This window comes from Arvicola amphibius, chromosome 7 (genome assembly GCF_903992535.2).
Source record: "Arvicola amphibius chromosome 7, mArvAmp1.2, whole genome shotgun sequence".
In the NCBI taxonomy this organism is placed as follows: Eukaryota; Metazoa; Chordata; class Mammalia; order Rodentia; family Cricetidae; genus Arvicola; species Arvicola amphibius.
Genome location: NC_052053.1, coordinates 79,103,371 through 79,127,026, shown reverse-complemented (window position 1 = coordinate 79,127,026; position 23,656 = coordinate 79,103,371). Strand labels below are relative to the sequence as shown.

General features: G+C 40.7%; 1 protein-coding gene and 1 pseudogene across 4 annotated transcripts in view; one reads left to right on the top strand and one right to left on the bottom strand.

Moving 5' to 3' along the window:
• Trip11 (thyroid hormone receptor interactor 11) overlaps nucleotides 1–23,656 on the bottom strand; it is an 87,580-nt gene that overhangs the window by 22,026 nt on the left and 41,898 nt on the right. For all 4 annotated transcript variants that reach the window (XR_005286138.1, XR_005286139.1, XM_038335958.1 and 1 more), the window contains exons 14-16: nucleotides 17,664–17,827; nucleotides 15,438–15,541; nucleotides 10,578–10,677 (exon numbers count right to left, since the gene is read on the bottom strand). Coding sequence is in view for 2 of the 4 variants with exons in the window: in XM_038335958.1 (XP_038191886.1) it covers nucleotides 10,578–10,677; nucleotides 15,438–15,541; nucleotides 17,664–17,827 (368 nt within the window). In the remaining 2 variants the exon portion in view is untranslated. The remainder of the gene's footprint in view (nucleotides 1–10,577; nucleotides 10,678–15,437; nucleotides 15,542–17,663; nucleotides 17,828–23,656) is intronic.
• On the top strand, nucleotides 10,716–12,455 carry LOC119818758 (annotated as a pseudogene).

Below are 23,656 nucleotides of genomic sequence, written 5' to 3'. Positions count from 1 at the left end.
GTTCTAGTCCAAATACAATAGTCCTGTGAATAATCATACACACCCAAATAATTCTTTAGAAATGCAAGCTGGGCTGGGAAGCATTTTCAAGCTGAGCAATGAATCAGCTGAGATGGAGCCTGGTGTGCAGAAAGCACGACATGGAGTGCGTGACACAGTACATCTTTCACAGCAGAGTTCTCGAACACCCAGAGGTGACGCCATGGTCTTAGAATCAAAATCAAATGTGCAGGAGTGAGTGCATCATAACTTTACATTTTACCTGTGACTAATGACAGTGCATGTGACACCATCCTCACAGAACACCTTAAAGTGTATCATACTTCTCATATTCCTCTGCTTATCTCATGACTGAGCACCTACGAGGTTTACTGAACAGTCAGCTGAGTGAGATAACTGGGAAGACCAGAACGAGAACCCAGAAACCCAGAGATGAACCAGGCATGGTTTGCCTCTTTTAAAATATGATGAGGTAAACGAGCCTTGGGGCAGCACATAGATTAACAGAAATGGGTTAATTTAAGTTACAAGAGCTAGCTTTTTAAAAATAAGTCTATGCTATTGGGTGAGCTTTTATAATTAATAAGAAGTCTCCATGTGGTTATTTGGGAGCTGGCAGATGAGACAGAAATGTCCGACTACAAGTATTAGATCCTATTTGCATTGGCAACCTTAACAATAATTAATTTTATTTGATTTTTAAATATGTGGTTGTGTGGGGGTAATGTATGTCTTAGTTAGGGTTTGTGTAGCTGTGAGAAAATACCATGAACAAAAACAACTTAGGGAAGGGTTTATTGTAGCTTGTAGTTTCAGAACACAGTCCATCACTGAGGAAAATCAGGGCAGAAACTGAAGGTAGAAACCATGGAAGAATGTTATTTACCAGCTTGCTCCTCATGGCTTACTCAGCCTGCTTTCTTATATCATCCACGACCACAAGCCCTGGGGGGCACCACCCACAGTGAGCTGGGTTCTCCCACATCAAACAAGAAAATGCACTACAGGGGCTGGAGAGATGGCTCAGAGGTTAAGAGCATTGCCTGCTCTTCCAGAGGTCCTGAGTTCAATTCCCAGCAACCACATGGTGGCTCACAGCCATCTGTAGTGAGGTCTGGTGCCCTCTTCTGGCCTGCAGTCATACACACAGACAGAATATTGTATACATAATAAATAAATATTTAAAAAAAAAAAAAGAAAAGAAAATGCACTACAGGCTTGCCCACAGCCCGATTGGGTCATGGCATTTTTCTCAATTGAGGATCTCTTTTCCCAAATAACTCTAGCTCATATCAAGTTGACATAAAACTAGCCATCACAGTGTACATGAGTAGAAGTGCCCAATGGAAGCCAGAAGATTATATCTGGTACCTGAAACTAGAATTATAGTTAGTTGTATGGGTATGGGTGCTGGGAACCAAACTTGAATCCTCTACAAAAGCAGTACATGCTCTTAACCAGTGAGCCATCTCTCTAGTCCCCAAAATAAACTTAAAGTTGATACAGTATTAATACGATTTGGATTCTTCATTTAACTATAACCAAAGCTAAAGTTAGAAACTAGATGGTCTTTGTGTATACATGGGTGTTTGCAGAAGGCCAGAGCTTGACATAGGTTTTCTTCTTTGACTGCTCTCTGTCTTGTATTTTGAGTCAGGGTCTCTCACTCTGAACCAAGAGCTGACTGATTCGGCTAGTCCAACTATACAGATTGCTCTGGAAATCCCTTGTCTACCTACCTCCTAAGCACCGAATTACTGCCTCTCAGCATTCATATGGTGCATCGTAAATGCTATATCTGCTAAGACATCTCCAAATCTCTAGACAGTCCTTCAGTTTTGACTTTTGTTTGTTTGTTTTTGAGACAGGGTTTCTCCAAGTAGCTCTGGCTATCCTGGAGCTCACTCCGTAGATCAGGCTGACCTCAAACTCAGAGATCCACCACCTCTGACTCCTGAGTGCTGGGATTAAAGGTGTGTACCACCTCCAAACACACCAGACAGTCTCTTTTTATTACAGAATTTCAACTCGTACAAAATGACTTTTAACACTAAATGTTTTTTTAAAAATAATACCACATCTATTTGTAATTTGAAACTGCTTTGTCTTTTAAGCATCTTTCTTTCTTCTTTCTCTTTCTTTCTTTCTTTCTCTTTTATTTTTTTCCTGGATTTTCAAGACAGGGTTTCACTGTTTGGCTCTAGCTGTCCTGGAACTCACTCTGTAGACCAGGCTGGCCTCAAACTCACGGAGACCCACCTATCTCTGTCCCCGCCCCCCCCCCCCCAGTGCTGGACATTAAAGGTGTGCACCACCACCACCTGGCTTCTTTTAAGTATTTGCAACCTATCAACCTATCAGGGAGAATTTTAAGGTCTATACAACATGGTCAATTTTGTTGTTTTTGTTTTGTTTTGCTTTTTTGTCTCATCATAATTATTAACTGCTGAGTAAAAAGTTAACTTTATGATTATTCTCCAACAGGGTCTCATCATGTATCCTCGGCTGACCCTAAACTTGCTTTAGACAAAGATGAATTTGACTTTCCAATCCTCTGGCCTATACCTCCTGAGTGCTGAGATTTTAGGCATGTGCAACTGCACTTGGTCTAGTCAGTGCTATGGACTATACCCAGGGGCTTACGTGTGCTGGGCAAATATTCTACCAAGTGAGGTATGTCCCCAGTTCCCAACGTAACTCTTAAAATTCTGCTTGTTGGAAATAAATTCAATTCATTACTACAGTAAAATATCACTAATGAGTTCTACTACACCATAGTTGATTGGAATTACTATGTATGTTTGGAAGAAAGAAGACAGAGAGGCAGTGGAGAAAATAGGAGGGGAAAGTGAGGGAGGGAGAAAATGACTAAGATTTTTCAGCAGTGGGAATTAATCCTGCTGAGAGTTAAGTATTCTACCACTGGGCGGCCCAGAGATTTTACATAATTATATATTTGTGTGTGTGTGTGTGTGTGTGTGTATGTGTTCATGTGTGTATGGCAGGTGGGAGGTATGCATACATGTGTGTGAAGGTCAGAAGCAACTGTTGGATGTCTTCTCGAAATTACTTAACACCTCATTTTTTACAGACAAGTGACCCACTGAACCCCAAATTCACTGACTCAGCTATACTGGCTGGCCATCACAAGTCCTTCTGCCAGAACTGAGGTCTGACTCAGAGGTCCTTTTGCCAGGACCTCCCCAGCACTGACATTACAGGTGAGCCAGCATGCCTGGCTTTTACGTGGGTATGGTGATTGAACTCAGGTCCTCATGCTCACAGGATAAGCACTTTATCAACTGAGCCTTCTCTCTATCCCCCAAGCACATAATAACATTTTTGTTTGTTTGTTTGTTTTTTGAGATAGGGTTTCTCTGTGTAACAGTTCTGGCTGTCCTAGAACCTGCTCTAGTAGACCAGCCTGGCCTCGAACTCACAGAGATCCTCCTGCCTCTGCCTACAGAGTGCTGGGATTAAAGGCGTGTGTCACCATTGCCTGGCTATATAATATTTTTAATGCCAGAAAATCATATATGCTTTCCCTCTCTATTAGTTCCCCTCAACCTTTCACTATTGATTCAAATAACTTACAGTTTCCATATAGAAAGTTTTAAAAGCAAAAGTTTTGCATAGATAAGACATATCCCAAAAGAGGACTGAAATTTATCACTGAAAAGGAAAGATGTAATGCTTTTTCCAGTTAGTGAATGTTACTACTGCGTCAAACCCTCCGAGAACAGGTTTTCTAGACCTCAGCACCAACATCATTTCCTACTGCAAATCACCATGGATGGCATCCCCCAAGGAGGGACCTGCCCTGCCCACACAGGGGTTTTGTTCTTACTAAATGCCTTTATTTTCATTGCTACTTTATAAAGCTTAGTATTTTTCTAAAAGGAAAGACTATTTACATGTAGAAAAGTTATAGATAATACAGCCACTAGAAAAGAGCAGAGCCCAAAACCATGAAAACAGAGCGGTAAGCAGCAACAAAATTAACACCTACAAAACCCAAGCAGTGTAATAAGGTAAACAGCATATTTGAACCTACAACACAGGGCCTTTACAATGCTCTAGAAAGCAAGCCAGGACCTATTATATGAAAATCCAGATTTCACCATCCCTTGCAAGACCTAACATCTTCAGCACTCAGCTCACAAGCCTGTGCAGAAATAATGGGGTTGAGCTGAGTCTCCGCCGCCCATATAAGAAACATTTCAATTCACCAGTTTTTAACCAGACCTGTCCAATCTGTGGCCAGGAGTAGTTATAAATACAGCCTAACATAAAACTTTTACTTTACCTAAAACACGACAAGATTATTTTGGGGGGATTGGAGGGAAGGTAAACCAACCATACTGTTCTCCCCAGTGTGATTACGATGTCATACTGTAAAGTCAACAGGTTGGACGCACTTGTGTCCTTCTCCCTTGCTGTTTTGGTATTAACAGTTGATGACCTGCTTGTGATTCATGACTAAGTTTCATCTTCCTACACAGCTAATCACTTCCACTCCACCTTCCCAGTCCTGCATACCAACCAACCCACCACACCACACAATCACATGCATGCCACCTTTCAACATTTTCAAAGTATGCCACCTCATTTCATTTGAATCCCTCTGTCTAGAAAGATTTTCCCTAGCTACCAATCTACTTAGCCTGTACATATCAATCACTTAAGAAAAGTCAAGTAACTCTTAACTTTGGTTACCTTCCCATACCACTATTGCCAAAACAATTTTAAATTTTTTATTATTTCTGAATAATTTTGTTCAGTGTGCTTTATTTTACAATGTGGAATCCTCTAAGTCCACTTCCCCTTCTCTACCTACCCAACTTTGTATGTTTTTCCCCATTTTAATTGAAAAAAAAAATTTACACTATATCTGTGCCGCTGTATTTATACCCACCTAGTGCATGTATTTTTGGATGTGTCTCTTTCATTTGGTCACAGTTACTCACTGCTAAGGGACTGCACTAGTAAAGAAAAACCAATGACTCTTCTCCACAGGTGCTATCAGGTGCCAATAGCTCCACAGCCAGGGGTGGACTCTCCTCACACTCCCTGCTGGATTCTGTCTGACTTGACAGCTGTGAGTAGACATGTGCCCCCTGCTCTGTTCCTGTAGTTGTCCACCACTTCTGATTCTTCCAAACAATTCCCTGCATGTACTTGAACACATGTCCTCTTCACTTCCTGCCTGTCACCCTCCTGAAGTAGACCTTTGTCACCTGTTTATCCCAAGGCCTTTTAGTGCTTGGTACTCAGAACATAAACAATGACTACTTGATATAACAATGAACGAATGACTGGTGTTTTCTAGGAAAGATGAAGAAAATAAATTACATACTGAACAACTCAGCCATTACTCAAATAAAGGAGGAAAAGTACATAAAATATTCTCATCAGTATATAATTTCTCCTTTCTGCTTATAGAAATTAGTTTTCAATTACAACTTCTAAAACATTGTTCAGTTAGATATTAGTATCAAATATCAAACACATTTAAAATGTAACTAGAAATACAAAATAGCTTATTTACCTAATACATTTTTTCCCTTAATTTAAATGTTGGCATTGTCTAGCATACCCAGATGTTTATACTATTACAAATGACTTTTAACCATTTATGGCAACCCAGAAAATTGCATTTGGTACTTCTTATATGTTTCCTCTAAAACTGTCACTTCTGCCAAAAACATCTATAAAGAACTCTCTCACAAGATTTGGGTAACAAAGCGTCTGGGAATGTATTTGGCTTATGTTCAACAGGACATTATATGTTTTCTTGTATAAATCATGTCCTGGAAAATGGAATGTCTTTATTTAAAATAACTCAGGCACACTCAGCATTGTAAAGGTAGCTCCTTGTGAAACATTTTAAGCTCCTTTTGTACCTGTGGCTTTAAAACATGTTTTTATGCCTCATCTAGCACAGTGACTGTTACTGCTCATTTTATATGTACTTTCTATTCTGAGAGAAAATTTCCATTTCAACTCATACAGACATTTTAAAAAGTAGTCACTATTTTTAAAAAATTAGTTATAAAAAGCCTTTAAGGTACAAGTATAGGACTTGGGATACAGCTGACTTTCCCAGCATACACAAGACCTTGGGTTCCATCCCCGGCACAGAAAACAGTGAAGATGCCAGGCAGTGGTGGAACACACCTTTAATCCCAGCACTCAGGAGGCAGAGGCAGATGGATCTCTGTGAGTTCGAGACCAGCCTGGTCCACAAAGCAAGTTCCAGGACAACTAGGGCTGTTACAGAGAAACCCTGTCTTGAAAAAACCAAAAACCAAAATAAAGCACTGAAAACATAGAGATAAACTGGCCAGGTAGAGCAAAAGATGTTCCTCGTGCTAGGATTAAATTTCTACTGCCTACAAAAACTTACTTTTCTTTGCATACCACAAAACTCAATGATTTTTAGTATTAATCACCAAATCAAAAACTATCATACTTTTCATTTCAATTTCATTTTCATTTAAGAAGTTTGAGAGCAATTAAGGAAATGGAGAAAGGAAAACACGCACCTACATACATGACAACGTATGCATCTTTTAATGTCTCAGCTGTACTAGGTTTACACAGGTTATTTTCTCATCAATAACAAGTCCACAGGAATCCTCAACTCTGGTGAAATAAAAATAAAGATACCATCCTACTCAGTTCATAGACAGGTGGTGCACTGACTAAAAAGAGCAGGGCAGCATGGGAAAGGAGTTTTTGTAATGGTGTTAAAGAGTGTTCCAGGTGAAATGCTGAAAGACTAATCTCCAAAAGGAAGAACAACAGTAACCCCTCTACCAGTCAACAATGCCTATTAAAACAGAGCATCTTCAGGATGCTAGGGTTTCTCGTGTAGGGGGGAATGAGTTAGCTTAACTAGTTCCTATGGTTTTAAATAAGTAAAAACCTACTAGTGGCTTAATACTTTCTTCAAGTCACCGTCCCTTAACAAGAGAACTAAATACACCACTTAAGGCCACTGTTGTGCACAACTGTCTTAAATTACTACCTTATGATATTCGTCACGTGCCATTTCCTTTTGCTCCTTGAAAAGGGGCCTGTCTAGTGTTCTACACAGCAGCCAACGTGAAGTCAAGCAGCTGGTCTTTATTAGGTGCTTACTGACCAGTAAAGCGCCAGGTATCTGTCTTTATGTTTCTCATAAAGGGCCCATAAATGCCCTCAGTTCATAAGCATGGTTGCACGTACCTGATATTAACAATCACATACTCTCAGAGGGACTGACGTCATCCAGGCTGTACTGCTTTAATACTGGGGTCATATGTAACCACACTTTTCTTATGTTTGGACAGACTGAATCATATCTTGGTAGTAGTGATATAATCAACCATTCTGAATAAAACACTACTTTTTAAAGTAAATTTCCTAATATTGTCTAAATGTTGAAACAGCAGATCGACTAATCCTTAGTCTACAGAGGCTTAGAAATAAAACAATACTTTGCCTTTACAATTCAAGTCTGTGTATTTTCTTGCAACAAAAACCAATTTGTCTTTTTCAAAATTGTTTCTCCTGGCAAAAACTTTCGTTGTCTGGCCAACTTTTGTGTTAAAAATAAAATACAGTATTACAACATCAATCAACATGTAAAGTACTTAATGACTTATAAAAATATACAGGGATGCTTTTTAAAATAAGTAAGCCAATCAAGAATTTACTTATATTATCAAATTAAAAATACAGCAATGAGAAAATAAAATTGCATTTGTGTTTAGAGATATATACGTGGCACTAAGCACTTAGGTAGTGTGAGAAAAACACTATTAGGAGAAGCTGTAAAAGGCAAGGATGATTTGAAGACATAACAATCGTCTCAGTGTTCCCCTTCCTGTCTGTGCCACACTAGCTCCCTCAGCCTTTCCAAATAGCAGGTGTACAAGCTGAAGTAAGCAGCACTTTCTCTCTAATACTTACTCCCTAGAATGAGCCCAAAGTTCCTACTTATTGATAGTGAATAATAATTATGTTTTACACAAATAAGAACCCAGGCAACCTGCACTGCCAGCTACAGTGAAGAAAAACGAAATTATTTCTACTCCTAGAAGTTTAACTAGGGGCCTGGGCAAACACCAAATCTCACATCTGACCATGGCCTACTGGAAATGACTCAGGTGACTGTCTAAAAGGAGATGTGGCTGTAGACATCAGGGCACACAGCATCAGGCTGTCAGAGCTCAATGACGCAGCACAGAACTTACCTTTTTTCCTTCCACTGATCTAGTTCAGCTCTAAGACATGGCTCCATGGTTAACCCTTTGCTGCTCAATGTTCTTTCTGGTTCACCATGTCTTCCACCTAATGTAGTTGCACTGGCTTTCTATCTAACGAGGCTGTGTTCCCAATACACAGTTCTCATTAAAGAAGCCATTTCAACAGTGAGAGTTCAGTATGGAGGGTGCCACAGAGAACAAAAGACAAGTTGGACATTTTATAAACACAGGAATACAGAACATGGAAAGATGAAAGCTTTGGTACAAATAAGGAGATCTGCGAGGAAAGCTCAGTTTCTGTGTCTGTAAGAGCAGACTGACGCTGCACACTTACAGTTGTTCACAAACGGCAAATGGCTGCAGAAATGACCAGGCACTCTAGTCTATGTCAGGTCAACTGTCTACTACAGATATTCACTAGGTACTGGTTCCTTGCTGCCTATTCCTACGCATACTTGAGATTCAGAGCTCCTATGGGCCAGTGGTTCCTGTGGGCTAATGTGCTAAGTATCCATATGTCACTGTTCCTGTTTTAACAGCATCTTTGTTCCATCTACTTCTATGTGTGCTTTCTAACTTCTATTTTGTGACACATGGTATATATTTCTTAACTGCTGTGAGAACGGAGACATCTACAGCCAATGCATTCCTAGGCTCCATTACAACTTCCCAATCACTTCAAATCATTACCAATTAAACATAGCCCCACGCGACTGGGCCAAGGGAAGATGGGGAGAGAAAAGTGTGAAGGGGAGAATGGGGGGATATAGGAAGGGTGGATATGGGAACAGGGAAGCATATATCTTAATTTAAGGAGCCACCTGAGGGTTGTCAAGAGACTTGACCCTAGAGGGGTTCCCAGGTTTCCAGGGAGACGCCCCCAGTTAGTTCCTTGGGCAGCTGAGGAGAGGGAGCCTGAAAAGGCCAGTTCCTATAGCCATACTGATGAATTTCTTGCATATCACCATAGAACCTCCACCTGACGATAGATGAAGAAAATGACAGAGCCCCACATTGGAGCACCGGACTGAGCTCCCAAGGACCTGATGAGGAGCAGAAGGAGAGAGAACATGAGAAAGAAAGTCAGGACCGTGAGGGAACCTCCATCTGGCGACAGATGGGGAAAATGACTGAGCCCCACATTGGAACACTGGACTGAGCTCCCAAGGTCCTGATGAGGAGCAAAAGGAGCGAGAACATGAGGGAGAAAGTCAGGAACGAGAGGGGTGCGTTCACTCATGGAGACGGTGGGACAGAACTAATGGGAGATCACCAACTCCAGTTGGAATGGGATTGATGGATCATGAGACCAAACCCGTCTCTCTGAATGTGGCCAACAGCGGGGGCTGACTGAGAAGCAAAGGACAATGGCGCTGGGCTCTGATTCTTCTGCATGGACGGGCTCTGTGGGAGCCTTCCCAGCTTGGTCGATCACCTTCCTGGACCTGGGGGGAGTTGGGAGGACCTTGGTCTTAGCATAGAGTAGGGAACCCTGATGGCTCCTTGGCCTTGAGAGGGAGGGAGGGGAGGTATGGGTGGAGGGGAGGGGAGGGAAGGGAGAGAAGGAGGGGAGGGAAGGGGGAAGAGGAGGGGAGGGAGGGGGGAGGAGGAGGGAAGGAGATGGAAATTTTTAAATATAAAAAAATAAACCATGAGAAAAAAAAATAAATAAATAAACATAGCCCCAAACGAACTTCAAGTCCCTGTCTACTCCTAAATGAGAGAGTAAATTTAATGATATGCTACCACTGTTGGCTGTTAGGCTCAGCATAGCACTGTGAACTACCCTACCACATGAGGTTCAAAGAAAATCCTAAGTACAGGAGATCAGCTTAGAGAACTGGCAGAACTATGAGACACTGTACAAGCACCAAACCCAAACACACCGAGTGCCTGGTGTAAAGCCCGTCCACAACCACAAAAATCTAGTAAGTTACACTCAGCCATTCACGTCACAAACAGTGACCCAGTATTTTTACTTGAGAATATGCCCCCTCTAGCAGATCAGATGGCTTTGGGTGTAGCATGAACTATCAGAAGAAGACAAAACCATAAAAATTGCATCTGTCAAATCAGTCTCCTTGATCAACAGAGCAATAACCAAAATACAGTCATAGCTGGATACCCAGGAGAACTAACCAGACAGCCAGGGCTATCCTAATGACTGGTTTCATTAGATTTAGACTCAAACAGAAGCAAACTGTACATGGGAATGGGATATGGAAGTCACATCATTAGCCTTACTCAGCTGTGCCAATGAATGGCAGAAGACCACACTTGATTCAATGTAAGCACTGTTGCAGAGTACAAAGAAAAAAGACCTACTTTGCTTTTTAAGTTCTTCAATCTGTTCCTCTTTTAGATCTAACTGTTCTGTCAGTCTTGAGGCCGAATCCAAAGCAGCATTTGCTTCATCCAAACGCTCCTAGCAGTAAGGGGAAAAGGAGGTTATTAAAAAGTAGTATGCAAACTACAGGGCTGGAAGACACTTCAGCATCGTCAACAGCTCGGCCAGTGATGACACTGCACCTCTGTGACCACGGCAGGTCTGCACAACCTCCCGACCTCATACTCTTTTACAACGCATCACTGCCCTTTTAGAGAAACTAAGGAAAGCTGCTACTAAAAAATAACATAACAAAAACTTTAAAGTAAAAATAACAAGATAAAAAAATTAAAAACATATAAAAAGTCACGAAGCAGTCAGTGGTGGCTTATGCCTTTAATCCCAGCACTCAGGAGGCAGAGGTAGGTGGGTCTCTGTGAGTTACAAGAGCTAGTTCAAGGACAGCTAATAGTGTTACTCAGAAAACCCTGTCTCAAAACTAAAAAAAAAAAAAAGTCAAGAATACAGTAACAGATGTTTTGTTCTTTTAAATCTTTGTAAGCTAACATATATAATGGGATGTTTCATTATAACTATCATTGCACATCTTTTTTCTGTTTCTACAACAGTTGGATCTACTCTTATATGAAAACATACTGTTTGTGTATTTCTCCTGCACTGTCTCGCTATCAGTTTGTGTGAGCACCTTGAACAGTTAGACAGGAATCCTTTGCTCTCTGGGCAATGAAAATGAGGTCAATCATTGGTCTACTGACTAGCCTTTAACTCCTTTTTAGTGATATACAAAGAGGTTTTCCTTGACTCTTATAACTTCTTGAGTTTAATCTTGATTAAGATCCTCCTAACTTCTAGACTGTACACACAGTCTAGAATTTATTGTAAGAGTTTGTTCTCTGTATTTAAATTTTTAATATAGCATTTCTCAATGAATATATTTTGACAATTCCTAGCCTATTAAATGTCAGAAGAGCCACCCAGTCTCTACTCCATCAAAAGCAAACATTCTCATACCCAGATGTGATAGTATAGGCCTGTACTCTAGATGCAGGAGTGTTTTGCCACCCTGAGCACAGCAAGATCCTGTCTCAAAACAAAACAAAAATTACTCTCAGAAGCCAAGACTCCTACCAGGTAAGGATTCTTGTTTTGATATAACTAGAATTTATTTCTATATATGGTATAAGATGCAACACAATTTAATTTTGTCTGTATGGACAGTTTGCCAATATCACTCATTTTTAATTTTTATGTTTACTTTGAGAAAGAGCTTTAAGATATAGCCCTGCTTGGCCTGGAACACCCTATGTAGACCAAACAGGCCTTGAACTTGCAGAGGTATGCCTGCCCCTGCCTTCTAAGTGCTGCACTTATAGCCCTTGCCTATCCAATATCATTTTAGAAAATTTTCTTTCTCCTTGAGTTAAAAATAGTTCAAATCGGGTCTTCCATCTCTGGACACCATCAGGGGAAGAGCTGCTCCCTTGCCCATGCTTCTGTAATGAATAGTCCTGCAAAAGTGCTCCAGATTTCTGATCAAGAGGGATGAGCAGACATACAGCACCAAGACCAATAATCTCAAATCCTGCGACTCTTTCCACTACAGGCTAGTTCACCACAAGACAGGTCGTGTAGTCATGAAACACAGATATGGTCAGCGAAAACCAGCTACTTCTTACGTAAGGACCACCACCAACAAGAATGCATGGGCACACTCAGCAGCATCAGCACAGGATCTGCAAAAACAAGTACTTCCCTGATGTGGGCATGGAGCCATCCGCAGGGCCAGTGCCATTCTGTGAAGCCAGAAGCCTGGGGTGGTGAAGGGGAAGCCAACCGGTACCACCAAGAGCTCCTGAACCCCACAACTCAGAAGCAGTAAAGAATCCACTGACTTTTTCAACAACAACAACAAAAAAAAAAATAAAATAAAAAATAAAACAGCTCAAATCCATTTCATTTTAAATTCTTAAATACATTCCACCTCTGGATTAGTCCTCTGTCCCATTGATCTAGTCCATATTGTACTGGCTCTATTTTGATACAGTCCTTCCTCACAGCTTTTCTTTGTTCTAATTTTCCTTGTTATCCTGAAGAATTGACTCATGTTTTGGTCTGAGACTTGTCTGGTGTGTCACCTTGGATAGGTTACAGTACCTAGTTATTCATCAATTACTATGAAGGGCATTTTGCAAGTGTGTGTCAAATCCTTAAGGAAAGCTCATTCCCTGAGTAATCTGGAGATCCGTGGCTGGACCAATCAGAAATTCTTAAAGGCAGAGACTAGGCTCCCCCCAAAATGACAAAATCCCTTTGATGGACAGCAGCTTCTTCCTATGCTCACAGAACTCCCTCCAGCTGTGACGGCCCTAACTGCCTGAACTCAAAAGCTCTGTCCTATGCCTGTGAGTTCCAGCCAGGCCTTTGATGTGGTCATTCCATCTTGACTGCCAGCCCTCCAAACTCAACCAATCATGAGTAATTTCCTGTAATCAAGTTCACATGTATCTACATATTATACACATTAATGTATGGAAACATACACTCCTTATTGATTCTGCTTTCTAGGGTTTGAACTCTGACAGGGTCTGAAACAAAAAATATTAAATAGAAATATATTATTCCAAATCTATGAATCTAAATTTGGTATTAAAAAATTTTAAATAATTTTTAAAAAAATCTAAACATTAAAGAAAAAAACCCAAAGCACAACTTCATAGTGTTTATACGTACACAGTGGGTTTGCTGTGCTGGTACTGAAACCCAGGGTATCACAGGTGCTATACAAGTAGTCCACCACTGCACCCCAGTCCCAGACCTCTACAAAGTCAGTAAAGAAAAACAAGCCTCTTTGGACATTTGCACTTATATTTTGTTGTTTTGACATTTGTTTGGATTTTATTTCACTTATTCACCTTTTATCTTTATTAATTTCTTCTTAAGTTTCTTCTGGCATATTTTGCTTTTCTAAAATTGATAAATTATATTTTAAATTAAGATAAAAACTAGTTTTGTTTTAAAAAAAAGATCCAGACTTCTACTTTAAGAATCTAATAGACAAGATATTCTATTCTACCACTGGACACAATTAAAAATATGATCTCTGAGAGTTTGAGGCCAGCCTGGTTTACAAATCGAGCTCTAGGAAATCAAGTACTACATAGAGAACCCTGTCTCAAAAAAAGAACAAAATAAAATATGCCTTTGTAGATGCACTGATAACTTTAATAAGGGAAATGGACCATAGGAAAGCAGGGCCTGTGGAAGGTGTCTGGGTCACTAGAGCACTGTCCTTCAGGAAGAATGAATGCCATTGCTGCAGGAGTGGGTCCTTATAAGAAGGACAAGTTCAGGCCCCTCCTGCTGTTTCTCTTTAGTTCTACAATGGGACGATGCAACAAAAGGCCCTTGTCAGATACAAGTCCCTCAATAATGGTGTCCCCAGCCCCCAGAACCATCAGCTAACAAAATTATTTTCCACAGGAAATGAGAAGCTGTGGATTCATTTTGAGTTAAGAAAATGCAGGTTTGATCAAAGAAGACCCCCTGAGAAATATCCAATAGGAGTGGATGGCCTAGATGTCTAAGTTCTACATCCAGAACAGTTTCAATACTCCAGTTAGGACATGATCATAATTCTAAATTTTCTTTAGGTCCCATAAGATCAGCATCCCCAATCAGCAGGAAGTAGCCTAGAAAATTATACCCACATTCCCAAAAAATGGATTATGGACGTTTGTCTTTGTTTAGAGTGTTAGTTACAAGTCATTATGGATAATGGGCAGGTAAAAAGCTAAACAAAGGAGATCAGATTCAGAGGTCTTGTTTTGAGAAAAAAAAAAAGGAAGGAAGTGCTGTGGGACAATGGTCTTATACCCTGTAAAGATTTGTCAGTTGTATTGGCTTAATAAAATGCTGATTGGCCAGTAGCCAGGCAGGAAGTAGAGGCGGGGCAACAAGAACAGGAGAATGCTGGGAAGAGAATAGGCACAGTCTGCAGTCATCACAGAGGAAGTAAGATGAGACTACCTCACTGATAAAAGGTACCAAGCCACGTGGCTAACACAGACAAGAATTAAGGGTTGATGAAGGATATGAGTTAATAAGAATCTTGAGCTAATAGGCCAACCAGTTTATAATTAATGTAGACCTCTGTGTGTTTCTCTGGGGCTGAATGACTGCGGGATTGGGCAGTATAAAAATCTCAGGCAACAGAAGTCACTTTGGTGTCCTATCTCTGCAGCAGGGTTGATTTCACCCATACCTTCCATATGACTTTTATATATAAAATAGAAAATAATGAGGAAAAAAAATTCAAGAGGCTTTAAAAGAAAAGACTGAGCATGGTGATTCACTCCTGTAATCGGCTTCTGGGAGGCTGAGGCAAGAACCAATTACTGAGAGCTCAAGGAGATGTCTGGGCTACAAAATGAAACGCTGACACAAAAACAAAAACAAAACAAACTCACTCAAACTGCTAGAATCAGTAATAAGGGAGGGAACCCTCTTGTTCTAAAAGATCAAACAAGATAATATATAATATTAATACATGACAAATGCAGTATACAAAACATTTTATTCAAAAGAGAAAAATTCAACTTAATCTTGTAGATGAATTAGTTTTCATCTTGCAGAGTCCCCAAGATACTGAGGTACGCTAAAGCATTTAAAGTTCCTTTTATCTCACGTTCACTTATGTCACCTGAGAGATGCTGAGCCTGACAGTTCATTGTTACACCCAGTAGAAGGCTAGATACAATCACTCAAACATTAAATAGTAAATGAATGGTTTATGAGAATATTTCCAAGACACAGCTCTTAAAAGAAAGCATTTTGCCTACCTGCAGGGATAACACTTTTCCTTCCAGAGTCTCTGCTTTCTTCTTCCATTCAGCTAAGATCTGGTTTTGCTTTTCTAATTCAGCAGAATACATAGCTTTTTCCTCTAAGAACAAAGGAAAGTTACAGTAATATTTTCCAACAGTGTATAAAGCTGAAATTTTACATCACTTGGGCTTTTAATAATTAAAAACAAAACATTTAAACATCTCAAAAGGGAAGTACAAATGTCTCACTAAGACATATCAAGTGGCACTGACACCAGGAGCCGTGAGCCCCACAGGGTCTTCTCCCCATGTGATGACCCCATTCTGCCTCCCCTTTAGCAACACTCTCTACAGCCTCTTGGTCCATGCCTTTGTTCTCATAGTCAGTCTAGCAATTACATTAAAAATAGTCTTTTTATTTTTCAGTTCCACTTGTAGCCCTGGCTGATGTGTAACTCAGAGATCAGCCTACCTTCGCCTCCGGAATGCTAGGATCAAAGGTGTGAACTACCTACCTGGAAATCATATATTGGATTTCAACTAGATGGACAGCCCTAAGGGGTCACACAACTACAAATTTAAAGATTTTCTTAGGCACAAAAATATCCTTTATCCCCCCTATCAAACTAACAGTTAGCCCAATTAATAATTACCAGATGTACTGAGTCAACAAATTGATGGGTCAATGATTTAAAGTGGGTAAACCTAATGATGGTAGGGAGAATGTGACAACACAAACTTTTTTCTTAGCATAAAAATGTTCTGTCTGTTTGAGTGTCTCTAAAACAGTACTTTTCCATTTGGAATAGAAAATGTAGCCACCTCAAAGCACAAATGAACAGCTAAGAACAAGCTAGTATTTCAAAGGTTAGTAATTACAATTATTAACACTTAAATGGGGCTTCAAACTCTAGCATCTCAAACCTAATCATTCTAAGAGTGTCATTCTCCTCTTGTATGTGCTTCTTTTTCATTCTCCTCTCTCTCTCTCTCTCTCTCTCTCTCTCTCTCTCTCTCTCTGTGTGTGTGTGTGTGTGTGTGTGTGTGTGTGTGTTTTTTAATTTTTTCTTTTTTTGGGGAGGGGTTGTATTTCAAGACTGGGTTTCTGTGTAGCTTTGGTGCCTGTCCTGGAACTAGCTCTCGTAGACCAGCCTGGCCTTGAACTCACAGAGATCAGCCTGCCTCTGCCTAACGAGTGTTGGGATTTAAAGGCGTGTGCCACCACTGCCCAGCTGGTTTTTGAAATTTTTGAGTCAGGGTCTTCTCTACATACCCTAGCTGTCCTAGAACTCATTATGCAGATCAGGCTTGTCTCAAACTCAGAGACACCGGCCTGCCTTTGTCACCCTAGTTTGGGTATTCATGGTGTTGTCACCACATCCAGCCCCTTATTTATTTATTTATTTATTTATTTATTTATTTATTTATTTATTTATTTCGTGTACATGTCTGAGTGTACTTGGACAACAGTGTGCGTGTGGAGGTCAGGAGAACTTGCAAGAATGGGTTCTCTCCTTCCACCATGTGGGTCCTGGGGAATCAAACTCAGGTCCTCATACTTAGCAGCAAACACCTGTTCACTGAGTCAACTCAGGAGCCCTGAATAATCTCCTTTATCACTTGATTCTTCTTCTTCTTTTTATTTACCTTTCTAACGCCTCAACTTCTGGCTCAGCAGTTAACTGCACTGGCTGCTCTTCCAGAGGACACAGGATCAATTCCTAACACCCATATGGCAGCTTACAAATGTCTGTAAACTACAGTTCCAGGGATCCAACACCCTCATACAGACAAATGTGCAGGCAAAACACCAACACACATAAAATAAATACATAAAATATTTTTTAAAATAAGTTGGATGGCAGTGGCGCATGCCTTTAATCCCAGCACTCAGGAGGCAGAGGCAGGCAGATCTCTATGAGTTTGAAGCCAGCCTGATCTACAGAGTGCATTCCAGGATAGCCAGGGTTACACGGAGAAACACTGTCTCAAAAAAGCAAAACAAACAAAAATCCAAAAAAACAACAAAAACAGTTATACCCCTCAACTTTCACCTTAATAGTAATAATATATTGAACTTTTTAAAAAATCAAAATAGCTTTAGTCATAAAAGAAGTGTGAATTTACTTGGTGGTGGTGACATTTAAGGATTTCCTACACCTAACTTCATATTCAAATAAGGCAAAATTACTATAACCAAAATTTTTCTTTACTAAGATATCAGCCAAGTAGGTAACATACCTTGTTGGAAGTGTTCGAGAACCATCTGCAGATTGGCTAGCGACAGAGCGTACTGCTTTACTTGTTCCTGAGAGACAGAAAGCTGCAGGGCAGTCTCATCCCTCTGCCTGGAGACCGTGCTCAACTGTTCTTGCAACGATTCTACTTGCACACTGGCTTGATGACTTCAAATAAAAGAATACAAGCAAACTGCTTCATCTACTTAGTAATTTAACAAAAAATACTCTTCTTACATCTTAATACATTAAATTCCCGTTAGAATCCAAGGTATTTAGTGAGCATGTAGCAAAACAAACAAAAGTTTCTCTGCATTCCTAATAAGGCAAGGAGTCTAATCACCCTTTCTGCACCTCACACAAGGAATCATGGTGAACCCAGAACTTTCTGGTGGTCATCCCACTGACAAGTTGCTCTGATTGTTTATCTTTTTCTATTAACTTTCTTCTGTCTACAGTACACACACATATGGAAGCCCTTCATTTCTCTAAATATGAATCTAGAGATTCCCTACGAGATTGATTTATGCAGCAACTGTCTTTGTTGCTTTTCTCCTTACTGTGATCAAATACATGACAAGAAGCAACTTAAGGGAGCTTATCTGGCTCAGTCTGCAGGTATCGTCCATCATGGCAGAGACATCACAGTGGCAAGAGTGTGTGTAAACTGCTGGCCATACTGCATCCACAGTCAAAAGGCAGCCAACAATGCATGATTGTGTTTAGCTTGCATTTTCCTTTCTATACTGTCCAGGACCTCAGATCATATGAAGGTGCTGCCCACAGTTGAGATGGGTCTTCTCAGCTCAATCAGCCTCTCTGGATAATTCACAGGCATGGCCAAGGATTTGTCTGCTGGTTCTAAATCTCCTGTCACACTGGCAATACTAACATCATAGCATCTATTCAGGCTTACATCTTATTTTGTTTATTTGTGTTTGCTTTTTTGTTTACTTATTTATTTATATTATGTTTTGAGACACGGTCTCACCATGTAGCCCTTGACTGGCCTGAAACTCACTAAGAACACCAGGCTGGCCTCAAGCTCTTAAAGACCCACTGCCTAGAAAGTACTTAAAGGCATTACAGGGATTAAGGGCATGCACTACCACACTTGGCCTGGTTTATACATTATCTTTGAGTGTATCTTTGATGAACGAAGGTTATTTTCAGAATATCACAATGGTCTTCATTGTATTTAATATCCAGTTAAACCCTACTCAAGAGTAACTAATAGGTGCCCTGACATTCCATCTGAACTGGTGAGTGAATGCGGACCCTGGGGCAACCTGCCCTGGAAGAGAGCACAGACCCCCTACCCCCACTTCCCTCTGCAGGCTTGTGTCGGTTTGTGTCTCCCAAGTTTTCCCTAGTGTTCTCAGGTGTCCTACTCCTGTTCTAAGGCCATCCACCCAAAGGGGTCAGACTCTGGCCTCCAGGCAGGTCTGAGGATTCCTGCGGAGAGGTGCGGGCTCCTTCAGACTGTGCTGCCAGGTTCGCTGTGTGGTATTCCATCCCGCCCTGCCCCCACCTTGGCCCTTTGGTCTGGGCTGCGACCCTGGGCTGCCTGGAATCCCTGATCCTGTGCCCTGACATTCCATCTGAACTGGTGAGTGAATGCGGACCCTGGGGCAACCTGCCCTGGAAGAGAGCACAGACCCCCTACCCCCACTTCCCTCTGCAGGCTTGTGTCCCTTTCTCCCGTCCCTGTGTCTCCCAAGTTTTCCCTAGTGTTCTCAGGTGTCCTACTCCTGTTCTAAGGCCATCCACCCAAAGGAGTCAGACTCTGGCCTCCAGGCAGGTCTGAGGATTCCTGCGGAGGGGTGCGGGCTCCTTCAGATTGTGCTGCCAGGTTCGCTGTGTGGTATTCCATCCCGCCCTGCCCCCACCTTGGCCCTTTGGTCTGGGCTGCGACCCTGGGCTGCCTGGAATCCCTGATCCTGTGCCCTGACATTCCATCTGAACTGGTGAGTGAATGCGGACCCTGGGGCAACCTGCCCTGGAAGAGAGCACAGACCCCCTACCCCCACTTCCCTCTGCAGGCTTGTGTCGGTTTGTGTCTCCCAAGTTTTCCCTAGTGTTCTCAGGAGTCCTGCTCCTGTTCTAAGGCCATCCACCCAGAGGAGTCAGACTCTGGCCTCCAGGCAGGTCTGAGGATTCCTGCAAGGGAGTGCGGGCTTCTTCAGATTGTGACTCAAGGAATAGGTCCTCCTCTGGCACTGGGGAGATCCAACCAGTTTCAGTCACAGCAAAGATTGGTCTCGGACACCAAACGCCTCCGGGCTCCTTTTGAAGGAAGAGATGGGCAGGCGCCAATGCAGGAGCTCCCCCAACAACATGAAAGGCAACATGACATCACCACAAGCCAGACATCCCGAAACAACAAGAATTGAACACCCTACCCCAGAAGATATAGAAGAAACCGACCTTAAACAGTACTTTATGAAAATAATAGAGGACCTTAAACAGGAGGTAAAAAACTGCCATAAAGAAATGGAGATGACAAACAAAAAGGTAGACAAAATAAATAAATCTCTCAAAGATACCCAAGAAAAACAAGAAAAAGCAATCAAACAGGTAAGGGAAACAGTACAAGACCTGATAAATGAAATGGAGGTATTGAAGAAAACACAATCTGAGGGACGACTGGAAATGGAAACTCTGAGTAAACGAACAGAAACTTCAGAGACAAGTATTTCCAACCGAATACAAGAGATGGAAGAAAGAATCTCGGACTCTGAAGATACTATAGAGGAAATAAACTCACAGATTAAAGAATTAAACAAATCTAACAAATTCTTAACACAAAACATTCAGGAAATCTGGGACACCATGAAAAGACCAAACCTAAGAATAATTGGGGTAGAAGAAGGAGAAGAATTACAACTCAAAGGCCCAGAAAACATATTCAACAAAATTATAGAAGAAAACTTCCCCAACCTAAAGAAGGATGTTCCTATGAAGGTACAAGAAGCCTACAGAACACCAAATAGACTGGATCAAAAGAAAGCATCCCCACGCCATATAATAATCAAAACACAAAACATACAGAATAAAGAACAGATATTAAGAGCTGCAAAGGAAAAAGGTCAAGTAACATATAAAGGGAAACCTATCAGAATTACACCTGATTTCTCAATGGAAACCATGAAAGCCAGAAGAGCTTGGATAGATGTGCTACAGACACTAAGGGAACATGGATGCAAGCCTAGACTATTATACCCAGCAAAGCTTGCATTCACCATTGATGGAGAAAACAAGATATTCCAGGACAAAAACAGATTTAAACAATACGCAGCCACAAATCCAGCCTTGCAGAAAGTAATAGAAGGAAAATCACAAACCAAGGAGTCCAACAATGCCCACAATAACTCAGGCATCTAGCGACCCTTCACCAGCACAACTAGAAGAAGGGAAACACATAAACTCTATTACTAAAAATGACTGAAGTTAACAACCACTGGTCATTAATATCACTTAATATCAATGGACTCAATTCACCTATAAAAAGGCACAGGCTAAGAGACTGGATACGAAAACAGAATCCAACATTTTGCTGTTTACAAGAAAAACACCTCAACCACAAAGACAGACACCTACTCAGAGTAAAGGGTTGGGAAAAGGTTTATCAAGCAAATGGCCCTAAGAAACAAGCGGGTGTGGCCATACTAATTTCCAACAAAGTTGACTTCAAACTAAAATCAATCAGAAGAGATGGAAAGGGACACTTTATACTCATAACAGGAAAAATCCATCAGAATGAAGTCTCAATCCTGAATATCTATGCCCCTAATATAAAAGCTCCCACTTATGTAAAAGAAACACTTCTAGAACTCAAGGCAGCCATCAAACCACACACACTAATAGTTGGAGACTTCAACACTCCTCTCTCACCAATGGACAGGTCAATCAGACAGAAACCTAACAGAGAATTGAAAGACTTAATGGAGGTAATGAACCAAATGGACTTAACAGACATCTATGGAACATTCCACCCAAATAGGAAAGAATATACCTTCTTCTCTGCGGCTCATGGAACCTTTTCGAAAATTGACCATATACTTGGTAACAAAGCAAACTTCCACAGTTACAAAAAAATATTAGTAACCACCTGTGTCTTATCAGATCACCATGGAAATTCAGAAAATCATTAGATCTTACTACAAAAGCCTGTATGCCACAAAATTGGAAAATGTAAAAGAAATGGACAGTTTTTTAGATAAATACCATATACCAAAGTTAAACCAGGACCAGGTAAATGCTCTAAATCGTCCTGTTAGTCGCAAAGAATTAGAAACTGTTATCAGAAACCTCCCTACCAAAAAGAGCCCAGGACCAGATGGTTTTAATGCGGAGTTCTACCAGAACTTCCAAGAAGATCTAATACCTATACTCCTTAAGGTATTTCATAATATAGAAACACAAGAGTCACTGCCAAATTCCTTCTATGAAGCTACAGTTACCCTGATACCTAAACCACACAAAGACTCAACCAAGAAAGAGAATTACAGGCCAATCTCACTCATGAACATTGACGCAAAAATTCTCAATAAAATACTGGCAAACCGAATCCAAGAACACATTAGAAAAATTATCCACTACGATCAAGTAGGCTTCATTCCAAAGATGCAGGGCTGGTTCAACATACGAAAATCTATCAATGTAATCCATCATATAAATAAACTGAAGGAAAAAAACCATATGGTCATCTCATTAGATGCTGAAAAAGCATTTGACAAAATTCAGCACCCTTTTATGATAAAGGTCTTGGAGAGATTAGGGATACAAGGGTCATTCCTAAATATAATAAAAGCTATTTACAGCAAGCCGACAGCTAACATCAAATTAAACGGAGAGAAACTCAAGGCTATCCCACTAAATTCAGGAACACGACAAGGCTGTCCACTCTCTCCTTATCTCTTCAATATAGTGCTTGAAGTTCTAGCAATAGCAATAAGACAACATAAGGGAATCAAGGGGATTCAATTTGGAAAGGAAGAAGTTAAACTTTCATTATTTGCAGATGATATGATAGTATACATAAGCGACCCCAAAAACTCCACGAAAGAACTCCTACAGCTGATAAACTCCTTCAGTAACGTGGCAGGTTACAAGATCAACTCCAAAAAATCAGTCGCCCTTTTATACACAAAGGAGAAGGAAGCAGAGAGGGAAATCAGAGAAGTATCACCTTTCACAATAGCCACAAATAGCATAAGATATCTGGGAGTATCTCTAACCAAGGAAGTGAAGGATCTATTTGACAAGAACTTTAAGTCTTTGAAGAAAGAAATTGAAGAGGATACCAGAAAATGGAAGGATCTCCCCTGCTCGTGGATTGGGAGGATCAACATAGTAAAAATGGCAATTCTACCAAAAGCAATCTATAGATTCAATGCAATCCCAATCAAGGTCCCATTAAAATTCTTCACAGAGATTGAGAGGACAATAATCAACTTTATATGGAAAAACAAGAAACCCAGGATAGCCAAAAAAATCTTATACAATAAAGGTTCTTCTGGAGGCATTACCATCCCTGACTTCAAACTCTATTACAAAGCTACAGTATTGAAAACAGCTTGGTATTGGCATAAAAACAGAGAAGTTGACCAATGGAATCGTATAGAAGACCCGGATCTTAAACCACAAACCTATGAACACCTGATTTTTGATAAAAGAGCCAAAAGTACACAATGGAAGAAAGAGGGCATCTTCAACAAATGGTGCTGGCATAACTGGATGTCAACCTGTAGAAGAATGAAAGTAGATCCACATCTATCACCATGCACAAAACTCAAGTCCAAATGGATTAAAGACCTCAATATTAATTTGAACACATTGAGCTTGATAGAGGAGAAAGTGGGAAATACTCTACAACAAATGGGCACAGGGAACCGTTTCCTATGCATAACCCCAGCTGCACAGACTTTAAGGGCAACATTGAATAAATGGGACCTCCTGAAGTTGAGCAGCTTCTGTAAAGCAAAGGACATTGTC